This window comes from Taeniopygia guttata, chromosome 2 (assembly GCF_048771995.1).
Source record: "Taeniopygia guttata chromosome 2, bTaeGut7.mat, whole genome shotgun sequence".
Classification (NCBI taxonomy): Eukaryota; Metazoa; Chordata; class Aves; order Passeriformes; family Estrildidae; genus Taeniopygia; species Taeniopygia guttata.
The window spans coordinates 92,357,386-92,381,254 of record NC_133026.1 but is presented as its reverse complement, the minus strand read 5'-3'; the positions used below and the strand labels follow the sequence as shown (position 1 = coordinate 92,381,254).

Sequence of the window (23,869 nt, the reverse complement as noted above, 5' to 3'; positions counted from 1 at the left end):
AGAAGGATGGTGGCTCCATCCCTCTCAGCTGCTTCCAGAGTAGCTTGTGGAAGGCTACAGCATCACACCCTCGACTGCAGCATCCACAACCACTGGGTACAAAACAGCCTCGTGGTTGCCAACATACTGAAGGTGGGTGGAGAAACAACTTTTCCTCTTATGGCTTTCTGTTTGGTGGGGAGAGAAGGAGGAGAGCAGAAGGAGTTGGGATATGTGTGTCTTCAATCACCCCAGAGTAATTGGGAAATGATGCCTGGGAATCAGCCCTATTAAAAGGAATGAAATTTCAAACTGTGTGAGAAATAAAAGTATATTGGTACAGCTTTCTGAGCACAACTTCACCAATGGAAATTCCCTCTCCTGCTAACAAACAGTGGGTGGTTTTTTTACTTTGGTGTGAGGAATTGAACTCTGCAGACAAATTTTCAATTGCCTACACTTTGAAAGGATTTTTTAAAAAAAATCAACAAAACCCCAACAAAAGAAACCCTAACCCCAGAATGTCCATGGTGGGAATACAGAGCTCTACACATTTTGGCATACCATTAATAAACTTATCTAACAACAGAATACATATTTTTTCTTTTAAAAATATCAAGTTTAACTAACATGAATATACCATGCTGGAGAGCAAATACAAATCCAATGAAATCACTGTTAGCCAAACCCCAGCTCCTACTGGCTATGCAATCTCTTAACCTGGTTATGGACTGGAAACATTGTTTTCAGGAAGACAGTTTACAATTTGTAGATAAGTCATGGGACTGTAGAACTGCAGAAGCAGAGTGAGAAAGACCCACAGGTACGACAGCTAAATCTGGATGCATGTTTGCCAGATTTTTCCACTGAAGGAGAGGACAAAGAGAAAAGGGACAAAGAAGGAAGGAGTTCGAAGAGCTATAGCATCAGCTACATTGTGTAGCATCAGCTAAATTAAGCCCCGGCCCAGGTAAGCCTCAAGCAGCTGTGTAGGAGGCCTCAGAAAGATACCTCCTGACAGAAAGAGATGCTGAAACCCTAAATGAATGTTGTAGTTCAGCTGAAGGTGAAAATCTCTTTCTCAGAAAAGATCCCAAATAACTTTCTGACATGACATTTTGTACCATCTCAGTGAAGTTAAGCAATTTACCAGTAGAGGCAGAAATCACCATCAGTCATAATTTACTCTTGATCTGAAAACTGGGCCCATCTCATCAACAAACACTCGGCTACCACATAACTCTTTTGTGAATATTTGAGAGTTGAGAAAACTCAGGGACAGATGAGGAACAGGTTTACCCAAAAAGGTTTGTCATCAGACAGATCCATGGCATTGAATAGAAGAGAATGATTTCTTGCTGAAGCTACTTGGCAAAATGTCCTCTCAGGGCAGATGCTGAGCATGGTGGTGCAATTGCCAGGAGGTCACTGCTTGACAAGTTCTTTGCCACATGTAAAATTCTTTATTTCTCCTGACAGCAAGTCAGTCTTTAAAGAGCAGGAAAAATGTTTAAAGATGACACAATGAAATAAACACAAATTACTGCAGCTTGTGCTCAGTCTCCTTATGCAAATCCAGGGTGTGTTCTACATCGTGTGCCCTCTCATTATGAAATAAACCCTCAGCAACTTTCCTCATCAGCAGAATTTTGGCAATCCAGGAACATAAAATGCATTAAAAGCTGAGAATCTCATTCACAGAGTAGCTTAAAAGAAGAACCCTTTGGCATATTTGTTTATTTTTCTTTTAGCACAAAAGCCTGATTGTAGAAGCCGCAAAGCCAGGTGGTGAAGGCATCAATTGATGATGATGGGGATGGAGTCCTGGCCTGTGATGTGTGGTGTGGAGCAGCCACACCTCCTCAGCAATGCCTCCATCACCATTCCTGTGGCTCAGGGAGGAGATGAGCTTCTGGAAACTCCCCTCCTAGCTCCTCCTGTATCCCACATGGCATCTGTCTCCCACCTTGGCACCACACTGGGAGCTGCTGCTGGCTGTTACCCTACACTCAGTGGGGGCATTTGTTAGGGACAGAAGTACAAAGGAAAAACCTAGAAGCCTAGCAAATTAAAATGGAGTTGGAGGAGACAGAATCACAAAATCACAGAATTGTTAGGGTTGGAAGAGACCTCTGGAGGTCATGTACTCCAACTCCTCTGCCATGGCAGGGTCATGTAGAGCAGGTGATGCTGGAACACATCCAGGTGGGTTTGGAATGTCTCCAAAGGAGACTCCACAACCTCCCTGGGCTGCTTGTTCCAGTGCTCTGCCACCCTCAATGTAAAGAAGTTCTTCCTCATGTTGAGGTGAAACTTCTTGTGATTTAGTTCATGGTGATTGCTTCTTGTTCTGTCACTGGGCACCACTATAAACACTCTGGCACCATCCTTTTGGCACCCATCTTGGAGATACTTACATGCATTAATGAGAGCCTCTCTTTCATCTTGTCTCCTCCAGACTAAGCAGGACCAGCTCCCACGGTCTCTCCTCATAAGACAGATGCTCCAGACCCAAATTACCTTTGTGGCTTCCACTGGACCCTCTCCAGCAGCTCCTTGTCTGTCTTGCACTGAGAAGCCCAGAGCTGGACACAGCTCCCATCAGGGCTGAGTAGGCAGGGATGATCACCTCTCTTGACCTGCTGGCCACACTGTTCCCAATGCATCCTAGGATACCACTGGCCCTCCTGACCACAAGGACCCATTGCCAGCTCATAGCCAGCTTGTCACCCAGCAGGACTCCCAGGTCCTTCTCTGCTTTTTGGTAGGTCAGCCTCCAAACTGTGATGGTACTTGGGGTTGTTCCTCACCAGGTGTAGGACCCTGCATTTTCTCTTGTTGAATCTCATTAGAACATTTCTCTCACCCAATTCTCCAGCTACAGATTCTACTCCAGACCTGCAGAAGTTACTTCTTCTGTCCCAAGGTGAGACCACTCTACACAGATGTTTGCCACAGATGTTAGATTGTTCCCTAACACCTTGGGTTATGGGGATCTTGGCCTTTCTCAGCAGTCTGTCCCAGTGTTCCGTCATCTCCAAACTTAAAAAATGTTGCCTAAAATCTAAGCCAGCTCTGTCCTGCTGCAGTTGAAGATGAAACATCAATGTAATATTTACTTTTAGCACATATGTTGAGTTTATGTACATTTTAAAGGACATATATTGATTAGGGATATTTTTTCGTTATTTTTCTTGAGCAAGATATTTAGGAAGCTCTTACTTGCAATAATGTCAAGTGTTCCCCTCAATTTTGTTGACAGTCACTTGTCAAAGGGACAACACAAGAGCAAAGATTGATTCAGGAAACAAAAATGTGTACTTGTCCAAAAGAGTTATGCGTTTGGGTATAACATCCCCTTTCTGAAGTTAAATGAATGTTTGGTTTCATATCACACCCTCAGCTTTACAACAGAAATGGACTACAGAGCAGAAACTGCTGGGTTTGTGCCAAGGAGTGGATGCAAAGTGTTGGTCAGGTGCACTGCAGACTGGCTGCCTCTGGGATCCCAACCAGGTGGGCAGCAGGATGATTGTCATGTGTGAGCAGCCCCTTTGATGAAATCAAGGCACAGCTGCTCCCAATCCCCCATCCCAGTGCTGCCTGGCACCCCCACAAGCAGCTTTCTCCCTGTCCCCAGTGCCCCTCTGTGCCCTGCCAGGGGCTCCTCCTACGTTGTCCTGTTCTGACCTCACAGCTGGGTCTGCACACAAAAAAAAAACAAACCCCAAATGAACCACACCTGATACTTGTTGCTGCCAGGAGGGGAAGTTTGGGATGCTTAAGTGTTGCTGCGGCCCCTACGCTTGGCACTGTTTCAGCTCTGCTTGTAGCTGGCCACTTACAATAGCAAACATCTCTGATATCACGTTGTACATGAGCTGCAATAAGCACACAAGCTGCTGGGAGGTGCAGGGCACAGCAGAGAGCAACCATGCTTGGATGAAGCAGTTTTGAGTGGGTCTTGGTGGGAAAGCTGTTTGTACATGACCTAGAGGGGCAGAACATATGCTATTTTTGGCTTGGAATGAATTGGTTAATTCAGCTGAATAACATCACGAATCAGCTGCTGCTGGTAGTTTCCATAAGAAAAGGAAATATTTTACATAAGTAAAAGCTTACTAAAACTAGTAATAAAGAAAATAGAAGACAGGGAGGTTCATATGTAAGCCAGCCCACATTCTAGGATGTGCAGTGCCCAGCTGCAAGTGCTAGAGCTCTCCAAGTAAGTGCAGAGAGATGATGCTATTGCTTTTGCTATTTGCTGCTTAGAAATGTCTCACTGAGAAAATCAAGAGGACTCATAAAATAACAGTGAGTTGTTTGTTTGCATGACTGTCCCAGCAGGAGAGTACTGGTTTGCATGCAATTTGAAATCCCAGGGAGGATGGGATATAAACCAGGGAATGCTCATCCAAGATTGCAAAGTATGTTCCAGCAACCCTAGCAGCTCCCAGGGGAGAAAAACACTTATAAAGGAATGTTTTACTTGTCTCACTAGTATCACATGAAGTTTTTGACACAGGGATTTTCTGTGCATTATCAAGATTTTGGCTGATGTAAAACATTTCTTAAAGCTTTTTGAAAGCCCTTTCTCCATGGCAATAAGAGGTAGGATTCAAAATGACTATTAGGACCCCGCTGCTGGCTTGTTTCATGAGTGTGTGAAGCTCACTTTCTCTAGGAGATGGGATTAGTTATTCCTCACTGGCACACAGCAGAGCTATTGAAGTCCAACTGTGTTTGAGTATTTTCTTTAGCCTCTCATTCAGTGCCTGGTGGATCATTCAGTGCTCACCCTCAGCTGCCTCAGCTGCTCCCAAGGTAGGTAAATTAGGCACTCTGGGTTTACTCTCTGCTTTTGTGTGTGACCTTAGCACCTCACAGTCCTGCCTGCTCCATAGGATGGGCAGAGTTGCTAAAGCTCTTCTCCTAAAGCCAGTTTTCCATTGGTTTCTCAGTTAGTCTCTGCATCCATGTCCCTCAACATATCGACACATGTACATTTTGTGCATAATGCACAGTTTTGGTGTGTGAGGTGTTTCATTGATCCAAGATATACTATGGATGTTCAAAGAGTCATTCTAGAAGGTATGTCTCCTATCTTGTAGGCCAGTCCATGAATTTAACTCAGGATGTGGAAGTCTCTGAGCATGTGAGTGCAAATGAATCCATGGATTACAGTGCCTGAGTCTCACCAGGTTGAATATGTCTTCCATTGCCATGCAATATTCTGCTGTGAGAGCCTTGGTGTCCAAGAAAGAGGGCAGAACAGCAAGCAGTTAAGAAAAGGTGTTTAAAAAAAAAAATCATCAAAGATGTAATCCTCCTAAAGTACACAACGTTCTTCCCCATTAAGGAAGAAGAGACCCAGGATAAACATAAAGATTTGGGCTGTTACATGATGTTCTCCATCTCTGAGTTAATCTGTGTGCTAGGAGCAAAGGCAGCGCAGCTGTGCCGGCGCTGCTGCGGGTGTTTCTGAGCCGTGTGGCTGGCAGACACCGAGTGAGTGAAGCTCTCTTTAGCAGCACAGCTGAGGGCTGAAGGCAAGTCTGTGTCAAGGGATCTCAAACCATCAACGCCCTTGCTATGCATGGCAGGCATTTCAGCAAGCAGTGAAAAGCAGCTGCTGGTGGAACTCCCTCAGGACACCCCAGCTCTACAGAGAGCTTTCAGGAATCAGGAGAGGACATTTGCTACCCATTTGTGCTATTGCATCATTTAGGGACAATAGTCAAAACTCCTTCTCTTATACCTGTGTCAGCTTGGCTGTCTTGGCAGAACTTTGCAGCTTTTAGAAAAGAAAATTCCAGGACTGGTTATTAAGATTTATGCTCCGAACCAGATAAAGTTAGAGTGGTCATCTTTATGTGGTATATTAAGGTTATGGGAGCCAGAGTCCAGCAGCTCAAAGTGTAGCTACAAAATCTGTGCCTCTCCTCAAATTGAATCCTGGAGCAGCGCAGGTAACTTTTTGCTCAGTCTTCATTAAACAAGAGAGGTCTGGACTGCACGGCCTGTATTCACAGATCCTGAGTGTAATTGTATGTAATTTCTGACTGTGATAAAGAATCTTTAACGGTAAAGTGCACTATGGAAACAACAGAGATAAAATCAAAATAACTTGAAATTGGAACACTTGAAAACTTGGCAGAGAATCTGCTTAGGAAGTTTACATGGCAGGGAGGAGTGTAATTCCCCCAAATGCTGGGGATTACATTTCCAAACTTACAGCAGGGATATGCAATAACAACTCCATAATATTTTGATTAGGAAGGAAGCAAATAACATACTGCAGGATGCTGCTGTCATAGCACACCCCTTGGCATCACCCTCTTTAAAGAAAAAATAAAAAAAAATTAAAAATGGGGAAAAAAAAGAAATTATCTCACTGCTTAAAGATAGACAGGGGTAGAAGTCAATGCTTGGAGAAGGCATTTGCAGGTTTCCCTTCCCTTCCCACCTTTTTCCTCTTTGAACCCATCAAACAGAAATCCATGTTTACCAAAATCCAGTTGTAGCCAAGTAGAAAAACTCATCTTCAAGTCTGCTGCAGCCAGTGATGGTTTCTTTGGGATCTAACTATTCTAACAGGCTTTCCTCCACTTTCATGGAAATTCTCAATGTTCTTAATTTCTGGTCAGCACATCCCTTTCACTGGCTCCAGGCTCCCACACAGTGACATGCAGAGAGGAGAGCTCAATACTAATGATCACTTATGATAATTTTAGGGTTGAGGATGTTTGAGACTGAGGCTGAAGATGCAGCTGTATGTAGCAGGAACTGTTCTGGCTTTGTGCACTGACTTTTTCTTGAAACCAGAGTGTTAAAATAGCACTATCAGTTCCTCTCTCATGAGTGCCCACCACATCACCTAAAATAGAAAAATGTCCTAAAGCCCATGTGTCTGCCCAGGGCACAGCAGGAAGCTGGTGTGCTATTCTTTCCAACACTGAAATATCAGCACTCTGCATCAAGGTCCTGTTTTCATCCTGCAGAGCATTTTTTGATGCATGTCATGACATATCTTAAACATAAAAAAACCCCTAACGTAGGTCCACAAAACATTTCCAAGTACTAGACTGGTATATAGAAGTCGTAGTTCTATTATTATTAAAAAATAATAAATGCAACTGAGACACTGATTTAATAATTCTTCCATGTCTTATCCCAGCTAATCCCTTAACATGATAGTTACCTATTTCTTGTCTGTATGATGGAGGCTAATGATTTAATTACCCTTTTTCTGTCTAGCATTCCCCATTCCTCCATGGTTACAAGCCATGCTCTTCTCTTGAGATATCTAAATGATTAGTATTGTTAGGATAAACTCTGCAGAATTACTCAAATCACAGTACACATGACTTTGTTTTAGTCTGCTGCTTCCCACCTGAAGAAGAGCTTCTGTGCCCAAAAACATGTGTTTTGCATATTCAGTTTTATCTGTAGTCTGAAAAGATAAAGTCCCCTTCAGTCTTGTCACACTGTAACTATTAATTTGATACTTTGAACTTATTAACTAGCATCATTGTTAGTGAGCAGTTTTAATGTGGGAGGGAAAATATGTCCTTCTCTCCTGTGAGGACTCTTATTTCAGACAGAGCAACTACCTCACAGAGTGAGAACAGACTTGGAAGATGTTGGAGTTAAGAAGAGCTGGGTTGTATTCATGACCCCTTCATTATACAGTTTATATAATTAAACATAATGACAAAGTTAGTACTTGGTATCTGGCATCCGGTCCTCCCACAGATTTCAGCAACACTGTGGATTCATTGCTTTTCCAGGTTCTCCTCTCTAAGTATTCCTATTGCTAAATATTGAACATCAGCAGTTAGCAAGTAAAACCACTCACAGATATTCAGCAGGAAGCCTTCCAATTCAAACCAAACATCTGGTCTTCTTTTCAACACCTCAATATTGTCTTTTAGCCATAACTAATCTACTTGTAGTAGGTCACTAGATAATGCACAGGTTACCAATTACACTGTCTTTGTATCATACTCCAAAGTAAAAGAGGCTCCAAAGTTAATTTTAACAGTCCTGAATCCCTAATGACTATTGTTGCAATTCTGATGAAGTGGCAGAAGGAACAAATGGGAAGCAATATTTTCAGAATCACAAGAGTTGTTACAAACATACATTTAGGCACACAGAAAGTGAGTGAAGTGCAGTGGAAACCTATTGCAAAGATCCCAAAAAGTGTTGTGAAATCAGAATTTCACCTGCTTTCTTGTGCTGTCCTCTGCGCTTGTGCATAATAGAAAGGCTAAAAAAAAAAAAAAAAACACAAAAAACACAAAAAAACCAAAACCAAAAAAAAAAAAAAACCCAAACACCAAACCCAAATGAAAAAGAACAAAGATTGTTTTGCCTACAGTTTGGAACTTTGGTGAAACCTGTCTTCCTCAGTCCCCAGGTAGCATTGAAACTCAGATGAGCCAAAGCTGCTCAAGGGTTATAGGCACCCATATTTTCACCAGTAAGGATACCCCAACAAGGTTTCATAGTGACTTCCAGAGAGGCTACCAAATATCTCAGCACCTCTCAGACATGAGACCATTTTCAGTGCAGCAGCCTGGTGTCCCCAGGCAGTAGGAGGAGGCTCCTTCACAGGATAAAGCCACTTATATGGGCCTTATGGTAGTCCTGTCCACTCTGATGTTGACACAAGCACTAATCTACTCCCACAAAGAGCCTATTGATGGAGCTCAATCAGGAAAACCTAAGCTACAGAACAATTTCCATGAGCAGCTGGGTCTTCTGGGTGGGTTGTTGGACTTCTAATGCATGCACCAGCTCGTGTGTATTGCACATGCACAAAGCAGCTGTGCTACTTTTGTTATTCAGCATTTACATATGTCAGGAATTTTGGTCCCACCTAAATCCTTTTGTAGCTCTGGACTTTAATTAGTAACTGTCCAAAATACTTTGAGTGCTTCTGGATGATAGCTATAGGTGCTTAGAGGCAATGCTGCATGGTGCCAGAAGCTTTGTTTTGTAAAGGGAAATCTAGCTGGGTGTTAATGAGCATCACAGGGAATTAGGCTCACTCAAACAATCTAACACATTCATTTCTGTTGACATCTCCATTTATAGCTTCTCTATGTATTTAACAAAGGAACATCGGTGGTAAAACAATGATAGAAAAACACAGGACTTGCATTAAACCATTGTGGCTAATGTACATGATATCAGGAACTGAAATAATGAGACCCAAAGTCAGCTTCCTCCAGATCATGCCAAACCTTGACCACAGTAAAGAGGAGGTACAAATTGCACAAATGTGGGGGAGCACTAGCATGAATAACTCCAGCTGCATATCTGAGTGCACTTTCTTTCCACTTATGTGACGGATCAGGCCAGTGCTAACAGAAAATCAGCCACGCTTTCCTAGTACCCAGTGCTGTTCACTGCTCTGCTTTGCTTCCCTCATGCTTATCATCCTTTTCGGCTTTCTGAAAATGGGTATTTCTAGGGCATGAGCAGTCCCTGCACGAGTACAGGGCCAGCACAGAGCATCCACACTGCAGCTACCAGCAGTAGCCATGCTTCTGCTCTGCTGGGGAGCTGTGCTCTTATAAAAATCACAGCTCTCAGAAAAACGTCTCACACAAGATGACAAATGCCTTGCTTACAGGCTGACACACTATCTGAACAAAAATATATTTATTCAGCCTATCTTGCACTTTAATTTGTTGTACTGCAACATCCCAGCATGGCTTTTTGGCTTCAGTTGATAGTTGTGCTAATTTTTCCATCCAAATTAAGCTATGTAATGCTTAGGGACAAAAACAGTCACATTAAGATGTGTACTAGAATCATGTTGTACAAATACCATGAGCAAATCCCATTGTGATTTGCTCATCCTGAAGATCATGAGCAGCCTTTCTTATAGCAAGCAAACAGGAAGGCATTGGAAACATGACAGGAATTTTTTCTCTTCAGAATCAAGAAAGGGAGGTGGAATTGGTCCACCCAGATACAGCAGCTTGGAGGCTCACTTCATAAGGCTGCTAATGGCTCATCCTCTTGTCTTCCCCAAATGTGTCTCTCTAGACCCTATGTAATGACTTGGAAAGGGTCTCACAGAGACAAACTTCTCCCCCAGAATTAGTGGGCAGGAGGTCACATCATCTGTGAGGAGGGGGGCATGAGATTCGAGCCCAGGAGGGGGTGAGCTTGTCATGAAAGTGGTCTCTGTAAAAACCAGATTTTGGTGATCCCTCTCTAGACCTATGGCTGAAAGAGTCTGTAAGTTTTGAGAAAGATACCTTTCAATATTTTGTTTCATGTAGCTGCACAGGAGATACACCCAACAGAGTGCAGAAACCCTGCCAATAACTTCAATGACTGCAGACAGAACTAGCAGGGTTTGGCTTCATCTGAGGGAAGATCTGGATCCCCTGTCAGTGGGCTTGAAATACGGGCTCCCACAAACTGTGATTGTTACTAAGGAGGTCACAGCAATTTTAACCTTCAGCAGAGACAGCAGGATGTTTTAGTCTTTTGTCCTTTTATGGCCTCATCTAAACCAAGGATGGGAGAATTACACCACTCTCCCTCAACTTCACAGGATGGTTTGTTTGCTTAGGTTTCTTTTACATTCAAGGACATAAATGCTGGACAAATTGTACCTAATTCTACATAACCTGGGGGTAGCTGAGCACCAGATATATCACACTGAAAATCCCAGCCCCTAGAGTGCCTTATTCTCTTCCCCCTCAAAGGGGGAAATATTCCTCTGGGAGACTTTAGGATTTTGTGCTGCATTTTTGATGAGCCAATTTCAAGACCACCAGTGGGGAAAATAAGCAGTCATGGTCTCTGGTGGGACTGTCAGGGACTGGAAGGAAAAGGTGGCAGGTTTATCTCACAAGTCAGAGAGCATGGACCATTCAATGCCCTGATAGTTTGCTGGAGCAAAAATGTGCCACCAAAGAGCCGTGACCATCAGACTTGCTGTATATTGTGTTAGTAATTCAAGTGGATTTAGCAGCACATACAGGTTTATCATGCATGCAATTGATTTGCATTTGTTGAGCCGTACCCTGCTTCCAATTGTATATTTGCAATACCAACCTGCATATTTCTCTTCACACATACTGTTTCTATGTGACAGCAATTCTCATGAAGTAACTGAGACTAAAAAACAGCCTTGTTTTTGGAGAGCTTGATTAGAGAGGTCTGGCGCAAACAACTCAGCATCTCTGCCCCAACCACACTGTAATGTTTCCACACAAATGAAATAATAAGTTGGACACACATTTTTGCCCTGAAGGAAAAAATGCCCCCCAAATCCCATCTGCCACCACAGCAAGGTTTTAAGCTTCTGACTTTTAGCAACAGCAAGAGCAAAACCTGCAAAAGAAATGAAAAATCAGAGTGGAGAACAATTTCAGGAGGAGGATTCTCCAGGGCTGTGCAGAAGGGAAGTACAGCACCCCCAGATTCCCTGTTCCCACAGATGTACCCAGCAGAGCACCCTGCCAGCCCTCAGAGCACACACAGCACAGCCACCTTGTTCATGTTACTGTTGTACACACACACCAAGCCCATACTGGAAAAAACAGGCTTAGAAGAGCCTTGAAATCTGGTTTTGCCACTGTTCATTTTTTCTAAAGTAAATTATATTTAATGAAAATACCTGAGACACAAAGTACCTTGTTTTCATCTTAATTAGCAATTATTGTTGCTAATTAAGGCAATACCAAAATAATTGTGTCATAGTACACAGGAAATGTCCATGTTTCTCTGTGCCAGATAAACAAGATTATGATCTTCAGCCATAGTTCCAGAACAGACAATACTCTACAAATAATTTTTGTGGGGTTTAATTTAACGTGTGTATGAGAGATAAAACTTGTGTCGCTTTTGATATTTGGTGAAGGCTACCATGTGATATAAAGATGGCGGGAGAAACTACAATAGCCCCATGTCTTAGAGTTGAAACACAATTAGCCAAATAATCATCTTCAGGTGATCTCACATTCCTCACTTTCTATAGTTTTTAAACTCTTCTTTGTATGTTAAAATAGATATACTATCCTATATGTATTACATATAATCTATAAATCTGTTAGTATGAATCTTCTTTGCCTAATGCCTTCACATAGACACATCTTTGACCATTTACCCAGGGAAGCATTCACTGAACAAGACTTATTTCCTGCAACTAACTAAATGGTCTTTTTTTTAAGAAGTAAAGAAAGGCATATCCTCCACAAAAGCTAATTCATGCAGCACTACTCTTTGAATACATAGCCTAGCAATACACAAGTGTTGGAAGTAGCACAAAAGATCCTTGAAAACACTTCTAATTGATTAATTCAGCAGGGTAGCACCATGGAAATGATTGATTTCAGTCTACCAGACCTCCCTCTGACCTTTTTAGAGCTTCTGTTGATGGGTACTTGAATGGAAAAAATTTAAATACAAACGGCAATATAACAATAGAACCCAATTTCCCATAAATTTAATATATCAAATTGACTGCAACAGGTTTAAGATGCCACAAGGACCAAAGCTTGTTTTAAAAATGTATCTTTAAAATAGTGAGAACTTTAATGTCAGTAGTAATGACTGATCTCAAATTACTGATCTGACTCACAAATAATACGTGACTGTGTTCTTCTAAGCTAATGATGAGGTGTAACAAACCTGGTGATAATGACTATTAGAAAGGGTAGAAAAAACCACTGCAGTACATTTCTTTGAGGTCATCAAAAAAATTGAGATCATCAGGTTAGTTTCCTGTGTAATCGTGATTTATTGCAGGGTTTGCAAACTAAACCAAGGGCAGGTACCTTATCAACACTTACTTAAACTGAAGCTGCCTTATTTTGCCAATCAATGTAAATAATGTAAATAACGTGGGCTGATATTTCTGCCACTCATCTGGAGTCAGGGGACAGGTGATAGCTGCACTGAAGGCATACAATTATGAAATTCCAAAATGAGAGGGATTATTTCTAAATGTTTGATCCTTCAGACTTGACTCAGGCAAACTCCCACTCCATCGCCAACTGACCTTCAGAAACCATGCAGACCTGCTGCAGAGAGAAGCATTTTTTCTGCCCTTCTTTTGGCCGAATAATGTTTGAACACAGTTCATGGGTTTAGAAATAACCATGGTTTTTAGAAATAATAATTTCATTGCGCTTCCAGAGTACTCATGTGAAATACTGATGTGCTGATGACAGAGGAGGCAGGCAGTGGCTGTGAAGGAGACCCTTCTCCATGGGAGAAGGATCACTGTCTCCTGCCCTGAAGTAAATATCCTCCCGATGAATTTATGGCTTTTTGGAAGTTCTTGGCTTCCCTACACCCCTGTCCTGAGCCCAGGCTGTAGGGGTGACATGGATTTCCCACACAGATGTCTGCACAGACAGCTGAGCAGTTGAGGGCTCAGCAGGGCAAGCAGGACACTTCTCAGTCCCCAAATTGAGAGAGAAAGCAACATTTGTCCTTCCTGACATCCCAATCTGATGTTAAATACACACCATATTCTTGGTAAGGCCAGCCTAGATTAGCAAGGGAAAGCATGTAAACTCATGCTCATCAAAAGTATGTAGCACCTTCTGCAGATATTTGCAAAGGGATTTTGGTTTTTTGACAGCTCTTGAGGGTCTAAAAGTGCTAATGCAATTTCTCTACACAGCTTCCAGTAGTGGTTGGCTTTGACCAGCTCAGCTGTATTGTCAGACCCAACCTGTGCCATCAGGACCTGCAACCATGGAAAATTTCACTATACGAGTTACAATTGTTTTTTTCAGATGTCATGACTGGGGCTTAGTCAGGCTGTCAGGGTCTCAGTTTGATACGCACATGTTTGTTTCAAAATCTACTAACTTGTTTCCTTCAATCTCGGCGCTGATTTATATATGTATTCAAAATCTTTTGCCCTTGTGACTGTAATGCAAACTGTGAAAATTATTCAGAGTGTAACCAAGCAACATCTGCCCAAGCTATGAGCTGCTTGTGGAAGTGTCATTACTGATGTTCCCTGTCCTCTCTTCTCTGTCCCACAGAAAATGCATGGGGAAGAAGGAGAGAGTATTATCTCATATGCACCTAAAAATGTTTCCAAGCAAATGTCCTAAGCAGGAGGCATTTCAGTTTGGAGTGAGGACTGGCACTTCCTAGGGAAGTCCATCTTTCCCTTCCACTGGCTGGCCTGTCAGCTAGGAGGACAGTGCAGCATAGCAGGCTCACAGGATTGCCCTGGACTGTGAACCAAGCATCTCCTGTGGAAATTCCTCCCTGCCCATTTGCTGCCTTTCTCTGTGGCTGTTGGTCCCTGTGCAGGGGGGGGTCCACTAGCTGGAAACATGCTGTGATGCTTTTCTCCTTATCATTTATCCCTTGACAATTTACAGCTCTCTGGCTGCATGAGAGAGCTCTGCATCCCACCTGCATATTGCACAGAAATGAGATTTTTCTGTGATACTCCTTTAGGTCCTTGCTGTTGGGGGCCATGGTACTACACTTCTCAATATTCAGCAGGTTACTGTCTTCTTGGGGTTGCAATAATTTAACTTTTTGGTTTTTTTTTTTCCAGTACAGGTGCATAGGACGCACCATGAAAGTATGTACCTGAGTCAAGCTCCCAGGTCAGTCCCTGTCACGCTGGCTCATGAGATTGTACAAAGGGCAATCGGAAATGGCTTAATCAAGCTTACTGCCACAAGCACAGCATTAATGAGCAATAAATAGTTCACTCAAGAGCTGTGGGCTTACATCAGGACAGCTTTCATTACAGAGATATCATCAGCTAACAGTCAGTATCAAGAAGATGGCAGTGGGGTTGAAACTAGGTCCCTTCCAACCCAAACCATTCTGTGACTGAACCAGAGGGTGGTCAGGCACTGGAACAGGCTCCTTAGGGAAGTGGTCACAGCACCCAGCCTGGCAGAGTTAAAGAAGGATTTAGACAATGCTCTCAGGCACACGATGTGACTCTTGGGGCTGTCCTGTCAGGAGTTGGACTCTTTGACTCGGTTATCCTTATAGGTCCCTTCCAACTAGGATATTCTATGATTCTAAAATAAAAGATGGTAGTTTCTCAATTGCAGCTGAAAAACTTGATGCAATGCTTCAGTGTTTCTAAAGAGCATCTGAGTATATTAAAACACCCCCATATGCATGTGTAGGTAAAATATTATTTAATTAAATATTAAATTACACTGGATTTATCCAGCACTCTTGCACTAGAAGAGCAAAGGAAATGCAACCAATTATAGGCAAACTGAATTGCTCTGTCTACGTTCTTCTTAGAAGTTTATTTTTTTTCTGCTTCAAGGTGATTTGACATTTTTGGGTTAGATTTTAGGAACTCAGTGCAAAAGCCTGGCTTTGTACTGCCACTCCAAACCAAAAATGATTCAATTATGCATCACCCCATCCTTTCTCCAAAACTAAACCCTCTCAGATACTGAACTCCCTTCAATACAGGTTTTAAATAGAAAGGGTAAGTAGGGTAAAGCTGGTTGTGGGAGTTACTTTATTTTCCATATTTTCCATAAGATGAATCCTCTGACCTGGCCAGACTCTGAGGTTTGTTCATGTTATAAAAAGTACATAACATACTCCTACTAAGCAATTTTGCAAACTTGGTGACAAAATTATTGCTATTATTTTACTGCAGACTTTTTCCTTGATAATTGGAATATGTTAATTTTTTTTTTTTCAGTTTTGTTCTGGTGTTCTAAAATCTGTATATTAAAAACAAAACTGGAAATTTGATCTTCATTTCTGTATTGTTTTAGAATATACTGGTTTGCATGCAGAGACTCTACCCCCGTAATTTGATTTCAGCATCAGAGCAAACAGTGTAACACTTGGAAATGGAGAGGCTTGCTTGTCACAAACATGCCAAGCACCTTTTGGTTGGTGAATTTTGTTTGTAGAATAACAGATATGAAAATTACAAGTGAAGAGCTCACTTCAGAAAATTTGGCAACTCAAAGTAAAGTGAAAATATTTTTAAATTTTAACAGCATGATAGTAGTATGTCACTGGAGGTCTGTATTCCTCCCAGAGTTTGCATGATACATATTCCCTACAACTGTCCATCACTTAGAAAGTAGCTGCTTTCCATTATTTAATACAATGCTTTACAAATACTTCTGCAGTGTGGATTCTCCTCAAGAGGAACACCAGTTCTTGCAGAGGTGCAAGAGTTCAGCCGTGGGCGACTGTAGCCTGTGCTGGTTTTTGAAGGTGACTTGCAAAGAGGACTTCAGGATCCGGTGTCTTTCTTGGAAAGCTGCCACCAGCACTCAGAAGCTTTGAGAAATGCAGTTTCTACCTATGGCACAGGATCAGAATCCCCAGGGTATAAAAAACCATTTCATCATAAACACCATGCCACAGCGTCTACACCTGTGACACATGTATCCTGTATTGGTTTAAATTTTCATGTGACAAGGGCTAAATTTTGTTCTTTTTCGTATTTTGAAATATAAGTTACATGCTTTTATCTGGACTTCTCAAACCAGCTACTCAGTGTAGTGACCACTCCATGCCTGGTGACTGTACTAATGCTTTTAAGACTTTTAGGTGTCCTGTGCATTTCTTCTGCCCTGATGTCCTTCACTCTGCACAAGCATAGCCTGTTCATTCTCATAATTTTCTGTTTACTTTCCAAATTAGTTTTCCAATATATCACTCCTTACTCTGATCAAAAGGATTAACAGAGCTAAAAGGCTTAATAAAAATAGACATTATAAGGCTTAACAAAAGTAGACATTATATTTGGCACAGGGTCGACGGTGCCTGTGCTGTGGACACTGTAACCACTCTGTTTAAATTACCAGCTTTGAAACAGCTCATTGTTATTCTTTTCAGATACATCTTTACCTATTTTGTAAAAAATGTTGAAGCTCTCTTTAGAGGATCACTGCAAGAGGGGTTTATATTGATTAATTTTGTCCATCTAAGTTTTGGGACTAGATTAGGCCTATACAGTTCTCAAGGAGGAGAGCAGCAGCAGTGATATGGCAATACAAAATGTCCAGACTGATCCATTCCCTTTGTCCTCAGAGCAGGAGCTGAGGGTGTTGTGCTTAGACCTGGAGGTTGTGCTGTGCCTTCTGCCTGGGAGAAGATGCTGTGGGGGCAGTTCCCATCTCCCCCACGTATTGCAAGGCTCACACTCCACCCCTAAGTACAGTCTAAGAGGGATTTAAATGGCACTGGCCATAGGCCCACTCAGGGATTTATTTCCTTTGGATTTATATATGGATTTTATTTTCCAAACGCTATTTAGAATAAGGCATTAAGTAATGCAGCCTGCTCTGGAAATCTAGGACTTGTAAATTTTATTCATGTCCAGCAGAACACTGAAGTCCTTACTTCAGTAAGCACACAGCAGTTTTAGTGCAAGGAAAAAGGGAAACATTTGACTGTTGGACAGGGTTATATCCTTGCAGGGTCCCTAGTGTTTGGTTTATTGTATAAAACAATATATTGCTGTATACCAAGGTGAAACTCATCATAAGACCCACAAGTGCTGGGAGAAAGTTGATGACTGAACACATTCCTTTCACTCAGCAGTTGTCTCCTAAGGTCAAGGCATCCTTGACAAGGCTTCACAGGACACCTGTACACTTGTGTTGTATGAAAGTGAAGAACAGTAAAGCCATCCCAAGAAGAGCCATTGCCCCAACAATGAGTATAAGATCGCTACTGCACTGCACAAGAGTTACCAAATTTGCTGATAATTCAGCTGAGAAAGGCTAAGGTTTTGTTGCATCCAGGAGGATGAAGTGAAAGAGGGTTTGTTTATATGTTAAGCATATAATAATAAGGCAGAGATTATTCCTCTAAAGGAAGGGGTAAAAAACAGCAAACAAAATAACTATTGCTACTGGTTTGTCTCTTTTCCTCAGGTAATTGGAGTCATCACCTATTTCCTTGGAAATCTTAATATTGGTACCTGTGAATCATTGCACGTTATACAAAGTTATCAACTGCATTTTCATCACCATCTGACCTTCCAGGGCTCTGCGGCAGACTCAACATTAAGGTTTCAGGTTTCCCAGTTGTAATGAATAATGACAAAAAAGTTCCACCTTTTCCGAAACGCACCAAAAAATGAATGGTTGAGGAGCGACACTACGAAAAACAAAACAAACCATGCAAATGTTCTTGAGGTTGTTTTGAATGACTTATTGATGTGAAATTCTCAATACTTTAATCATTATTCAAAACCTTGAATCCCTTTATGATTTTCCAGTCACTGAAGGATGGAGTCTAAGCATTGCACGGGTACAGAATTAACAAAAGCTCTGGGGGAAGAGGTTTTTCACAGCCATGGGTGAATATTACTCATACTTGCATATTCTTCTTTCTACACCTCAAAGGTCTGATGAGACAAAGAGCTGTGCCTTAGATGGTTTTGAAATCTATCAATCTCCACTGATCCTGAAAGGACCCCTCTGAGGAAAGGTTTTTTGCCCATGCAAGTGTCACAGCACTTCAAGGAGGCCCATGCCTTCAGGTACATAACACTGTGTTTCCAAATAACATTTCTCTGAGGTAAGAAGAAAAGTACAGCTATCCCTAACTTCTGTGTGAAATCTATTCCTTTGCAGGAGAACAACCTCCTTCTCTCTTTCCAAAACAAAAGCATAATTCAAAATTATTACATTATTACCAAGAATGACTGGGATAAACAGCACACTTTTTTAAAAAATACCATTTAACTGTAGATTAAATACAGACTTGTCTGTTAGTGTATAGATTATTTCCATTTTTGAATATAAACAATATTCTTGCCTTCTTTCCCTAACACCAGTGACTCATATATTGGATTTTTTTTCTATAAACCAATTGCACATACCACAAAATAATAAAGTAAATTTTCTTATGGTGAGGCAATGCAGTTCATGTATAAATTATGCTTTTGCCATTTTTCTTTTAAACATGACATTTGTGCTCCTGTTTTCTTTCTTTTCTCAGTTTTTTCATGGCAATTGATTTTTTTCAGTTGGAAACAAATTGAAATACAAAGCAGATCTTTTTCTTTCTAAATTGCACAGCCAGTTTGGATCAGAAAGAATAAAGGACTCTTCACAACATTACTTTAGCAGGTCTTGCTGATGAGGAGAAAATGTGCCTAACGATGAATACTTAACGAGATTTGATTAAAGCTTGCCATCAATTCCTTGCCCTAAATGTTAAAGGTTGTGAAAGTACATTAGCACCAGAGGATACAGCTTCTAAGGCCCACTCTTGCACAATAAACACTGTGGCTGGATCCCAGATACCTGGCAGCACTCCAGGATCAGTTTGTGCTGGTGACAGTCAGTGCTGGCAAGGGCTGGGCCCAGACATGGGCCTGGATCCAGAACCAGACCCAGACCCATCACAGTGCTGTGGGTGGTCAGTGCTCATGGGGTGAGCATGTGGACAGACACCCTGTGTCTTGCCCCACAGCCCCACCTGGGGTTATGGCTCTAAACAAGTCACAAAATTCTTCCGCTGTGGCTTCCCCAGCTCTTGCCTTTTCACCAAATGTTTTCAGCAATATGTGAAGAGGTACAAATGGGCCCAACCCTGCAGAATTGCTGAGACCACTCATGACCAGAGACCTTGCAGCCTCTGAGTATTGGGCTGGTATGGCAGGACTGCAAAATCCATCCAAAACAGCCCTTGGCCACACAGCCAGCAGAATTTCCCTATTTGCTGACCTGCATGAGGGACATAGAATCCTTTTTCTTGCTGTGAACTCTTAATATTTTCTGTGGAAACTCCATCTGCTAAGGTTCACGCAAACCCAGGGAAACCTCCTCCCCACAGATCCCTAGGGCTTTAACATGCATTGGTGGCCAGAAGCCAAGTACATTTTGGGGAGTAGCAGCAAACAGCTGCTTTTCAGACTCTCCACAGCACAGTTTTAAGACTTGCTCCATGCAGTTATTGCTAGCATGATCCAAGCTCAGCTTCCAACCTTGGCATGAGCCAGACCTATTAGCCTCTTTTCCTAAGGAAACATTATGCACAATGATCATTAATATTTTTTAACCCACTGGCCAGCTTCAATCAAACTTGGCAGCCAAGCAGCAGTCTTGGAGACCTCAAGTTCCTACAAGGTTCACGAACCATATATGTGGCTGGAACGGTGGAAATGGAAGGAAAAATAGGCCAACCTGTATGAGACCTCAGAGAGCCCAGTGAGACTGAGATGCTGTGGATGACCTGCTCCAGGAAAGCTTCACAATGTTTTTCCATATGCATGGACACAGGAGTGTCCAGAGGAAAAGCAGATTTCAGTATTTCCAGAGTCTTTTTTTTTTACAGCAGGATCATGAACTTACACTTTGTGTCCAACGTCTCTCTGTTGGAACCAGCCCTTACTGCGAGCTGAAAACAGAGAATTAATTTTGTGAATGTCAGAAGCCTCTCAGAGGGTTTCTCTGGTGCCAGCTGCAGTTGCTTCCCCTTGGTTGGAGGGACAGCCACATCCAGCCAGGCAGTGAGGAAAATGAGGAAATTATCACTCTCTATTTGAAAACGTGCCTTTGTTCAAAGCAGTGTTTTTGCCATGAGCACACGTGCCTGCAGGGAGCTTCCTTCAGGGACTCAGCTGTAAAATGAGGCCACAAGGGCAGGCACAGACGGACTGAAAAGTTCCCCGGCTGTTTCTTTGAATGGCTGCCTTAACAAGGAGATACAACAAGATACAACGACAGCCTGTGCTCAGAGAGACTTCGAAAACCAGCCAGCAGTAGCCTCCTCACTAAGTTTTTTTTGGGGTGTTTTTTTGGGTTTTTTTGTTTGTTTGTTTTTGTTTTTTTTTAATTCTAAACTGCACATTGTAAAACAGAAGATCAGCATGTCTCCTGTAATAGCAGCAGTTTTGCTGCAGTGCCTCAGCAGAAGGCAGCTAAAGGGGACAAACTGAATCTGGACACACAGAATTTGCAATGAGCAGTCCTCCCTCAGGACTGGCCTCAGCACAGATCACAGAAAGCTGTGCTTCTTCACTGATCCAGGCTAAAGCAACCTAATTAAAGATGCCAGAAGTTATTTCTAGTAACAAAGCCAACAAACACTCTTCTGAGTGATTAGCATTTTTCAGACTCATTAAGAAATAAAAATTTAAAATCTTTATCCCATTCTTTTGGTTCAGTGCTGCAATGTTTCCCTAAGGCACAGGCCAGCTAAAAAAAGGGGTTCTGAGAGATGTGCAAAGATAGCACCATTGTCAACCAAAGAAACCTCCTTCAATTATTCAGAGCATCTGCTGTTCTCGAATTTCTCATTCTTAGAGCTCCAGCTAAGTGGTGCATTTGGCAGTTGTTCTTATTAACTCACAGGACAGCACAAGTAAGGAACATATGTATTCACAAGATAATTAATGCTCAAAGTGAATATTGTGGTAAGAAGTTTCCATACACATTTGCAAACTATCTGCCAAATACATATTTTTGAAGAGTAGGGAACTACATATGGAAAAGGTGAATGTAATCCTAAGTAGACAGGAGACAAAACTGTCTATTTTTCTACTTCATTAACATCCAGAAAATTGACCAAAATAATCAACAAGGTGCAAGCATTGAAAAGCAGTGAACACAGCCTACAGTCAACTGACAATTAGGAAAATCAGTCTTTCTAACATCTATCGGTAATATTTTGCATCTGAAAGGCACACTGGAGTTGAATTAATAGCAAAACAATATTTAAGAAAGTAGCAGTGAGAGCTTTGTGTTTCTATTGCCATGCTATAAGATAGAAAAATTCAAACGGACCTTGTTATCCCCATGGCTAAACTAAGACTCTGAAATGACATGATCTTCATGCAGAGTTGATGGACAGCACGCTCATTTTATCATATTAATTCTTCTGGAATGTATTCCTAATGGCATTCTAATTCCAAGATCCCTTTTACAAAATATCACCTTGATGGGAAGAGAGGCCAGGCAACCCAGCCCATCCTCTCAAGCCATTGCATTGTATCTCCTCAGGAGTGATTAGACACTACAGTTGACTGAACCAAAGAAATCCCCTCTGTTTCCTCAGTTGTCACAATACACTACCCTTTCCATGTCTCTGCAGAAGTGCTGGCAGTATTTCTTTCCAAGTTGCCAGCTGAAAGGGAGCCTGAATAAATCAGCTAAAAGTGGCTGAATCTCCATGTATATGGTCTGTCAGGGAAGGGAAGCAAACTACCTACAGTAAAACCACAGTGAAATGGTGAATAATATATAACAGCAACCTGCAATAAAGCTATATATATATTTATATACAGGTATGTGTATGTAAAGATACACACACATATATACATCAGTGATGTGCATGGTTTTTAACCAAACAAAGGAGTGGGCAGGTTCAGAGTGTTGTCTGCACTGTGACTTCACAAATCACCGATCTGGTTATGCTCCTTTCAGTAAGACTTTTTTGATTCCTTCAGCTGGTCAAAAAACAGGAGTGAGTAAATACTGTGTATTTTTCCTTATTCCTCTTTCACCACACAAACCATCCCGTCTTAAGACTCCCTTAGAAAAGCGAACAAGCGCTCAGCCGTGTCAGGCAGGGGTCCTTTGGAAGCATCCCGTCCCGACGAGATCCCGCAGCCGCCGGGCTGCGCTCGGCCGGGGCTGGTGGTGGCACAGAGCCATGGCAGCGCCCTCAGCAGCCAGGCCAGAGCCCGGGGCGGGCAGGGGGCTCAGCCCGGGCTCTCCACGGCGGCGGGATGGTGCCAGGCTCCGAGGGCAAAGGCAGGGGGTGGGGAGGGGTGCGCGGGGAGCTGAGACGCGACACTTACTGAGGAAGCGCCTCCGCCTGAGCCCGCAGCGCCAGAGCCGCGTCCGCAGCCAGCGCAGGCACGGGGACAGCTCCATGGCCGCGGGGGCCCGCGGCCCGGCACGGCCCGCTCCCCGCCGGGCGAGCCTGCGGCAGCCCCCGGCCAGCCGCCGGGCCGCCGGCAGCATGCGGCGGGCGGCCAGCGAGGCCCTGCCGTCCCTTTGTCGCCATGCCATCTTTTATGCATGAAGGAAATTTCATCCCGATTCTCCGCGCCCGGTGTCTACGTGAGCTCCTGCGACGTGGAGGAGCCACGGCATCAGTCCCTGGGGAGAGCGAGCTCCGGGGGAGGCAAGGGGCGAGCATCGCTCCTGGGCCGGGACGGCGCCCACGGCAGGAGCGGCGCCTTTCCCAGGAGTTTACACGTCTAAGTCCACAGGTCCTGCTCTGCGGGGACCCTGGAACGAAGAGAGATCCGAAGATATTCGGGAGCCCTGCAGAAACCCATGTGCGCTCTGGTCACAAAATCATGGCCCGCGTTTGAAACCTCAGCCTCGTTGCTGCCTTCTAAGGAAGCAAGAGCATGTGAGGGCAATACAGCTTTTGCGTGTCCATGTCAGTGCTGCACTGGTAGGGGTGGGTCAGCATTTCTCACATTCTAATTTCACTTTTGCTATATACAAAATATAATTCCCAAAGTAATTCCCAGAGTAATTCCCACAGTGACTCTCGCAACACTGTCGCTGCTGCCTGAGACACTTGTTTTGTAACATAACTAAAAAGTTCCTTCTCTGATGAGTTCACACCACAACACAATTTCACAGAATAATCTGAGTTGGAATGGATCTATGAGGACCATCAAGTCCAGCTCCTGGCCTTGCACAGGACCATCCCCAAGAGTCACACAAGGTGGCTGAGAGTATTGCCTAAGCACTTCTTCAACTCTGTCAGGCTTGATGCTGTGACCATTCCCTGGGGAGCCCATTCCAGTGCCCAACCACCCTCTGGGTGAAAAATCTTTTCTCAATATCCTGCCTAAACCGCCCCGACACAGCTTCAGGACATTCCCCTGGGTCCTGTCACACAGAAGAGACCAGTGCCTGCTGCTCCTCTTCCCCTCATGAGGTCTGTCCTGAAT

The 23,869-nt window shown here is 43.0% G+C and overlaps 1 protein-coding gene across 1 annotated transcript in view; it reads right to left on the bottom strand.

Moving 5' to 3' along the window:
- The window catches only part of RIPOR2 (RHO family interacting cell polarization regulator 2), a 107,917-nt gene extending 84,942 nt beyond the window's left edge, over nucleotides 1-22,975 (bottom strand). Inside the window, exon 1 of the mRNA XM_072924452.1 lies at nucleotides 22,754-22,975. Within this exon, the coding sequence (XP_072780553.1) occupies nucleotides 22,754-22,967 (214 nt within the window). The 5' untranslated portion in view covers nucleotides 22,968-22,975. The remainder of the gene's footprint in view (nucleotides 1-22,753) is intronic.
- Between the last annotated feature and the right edge of the window lie 894 nt (nucleotides 22,976-23,869).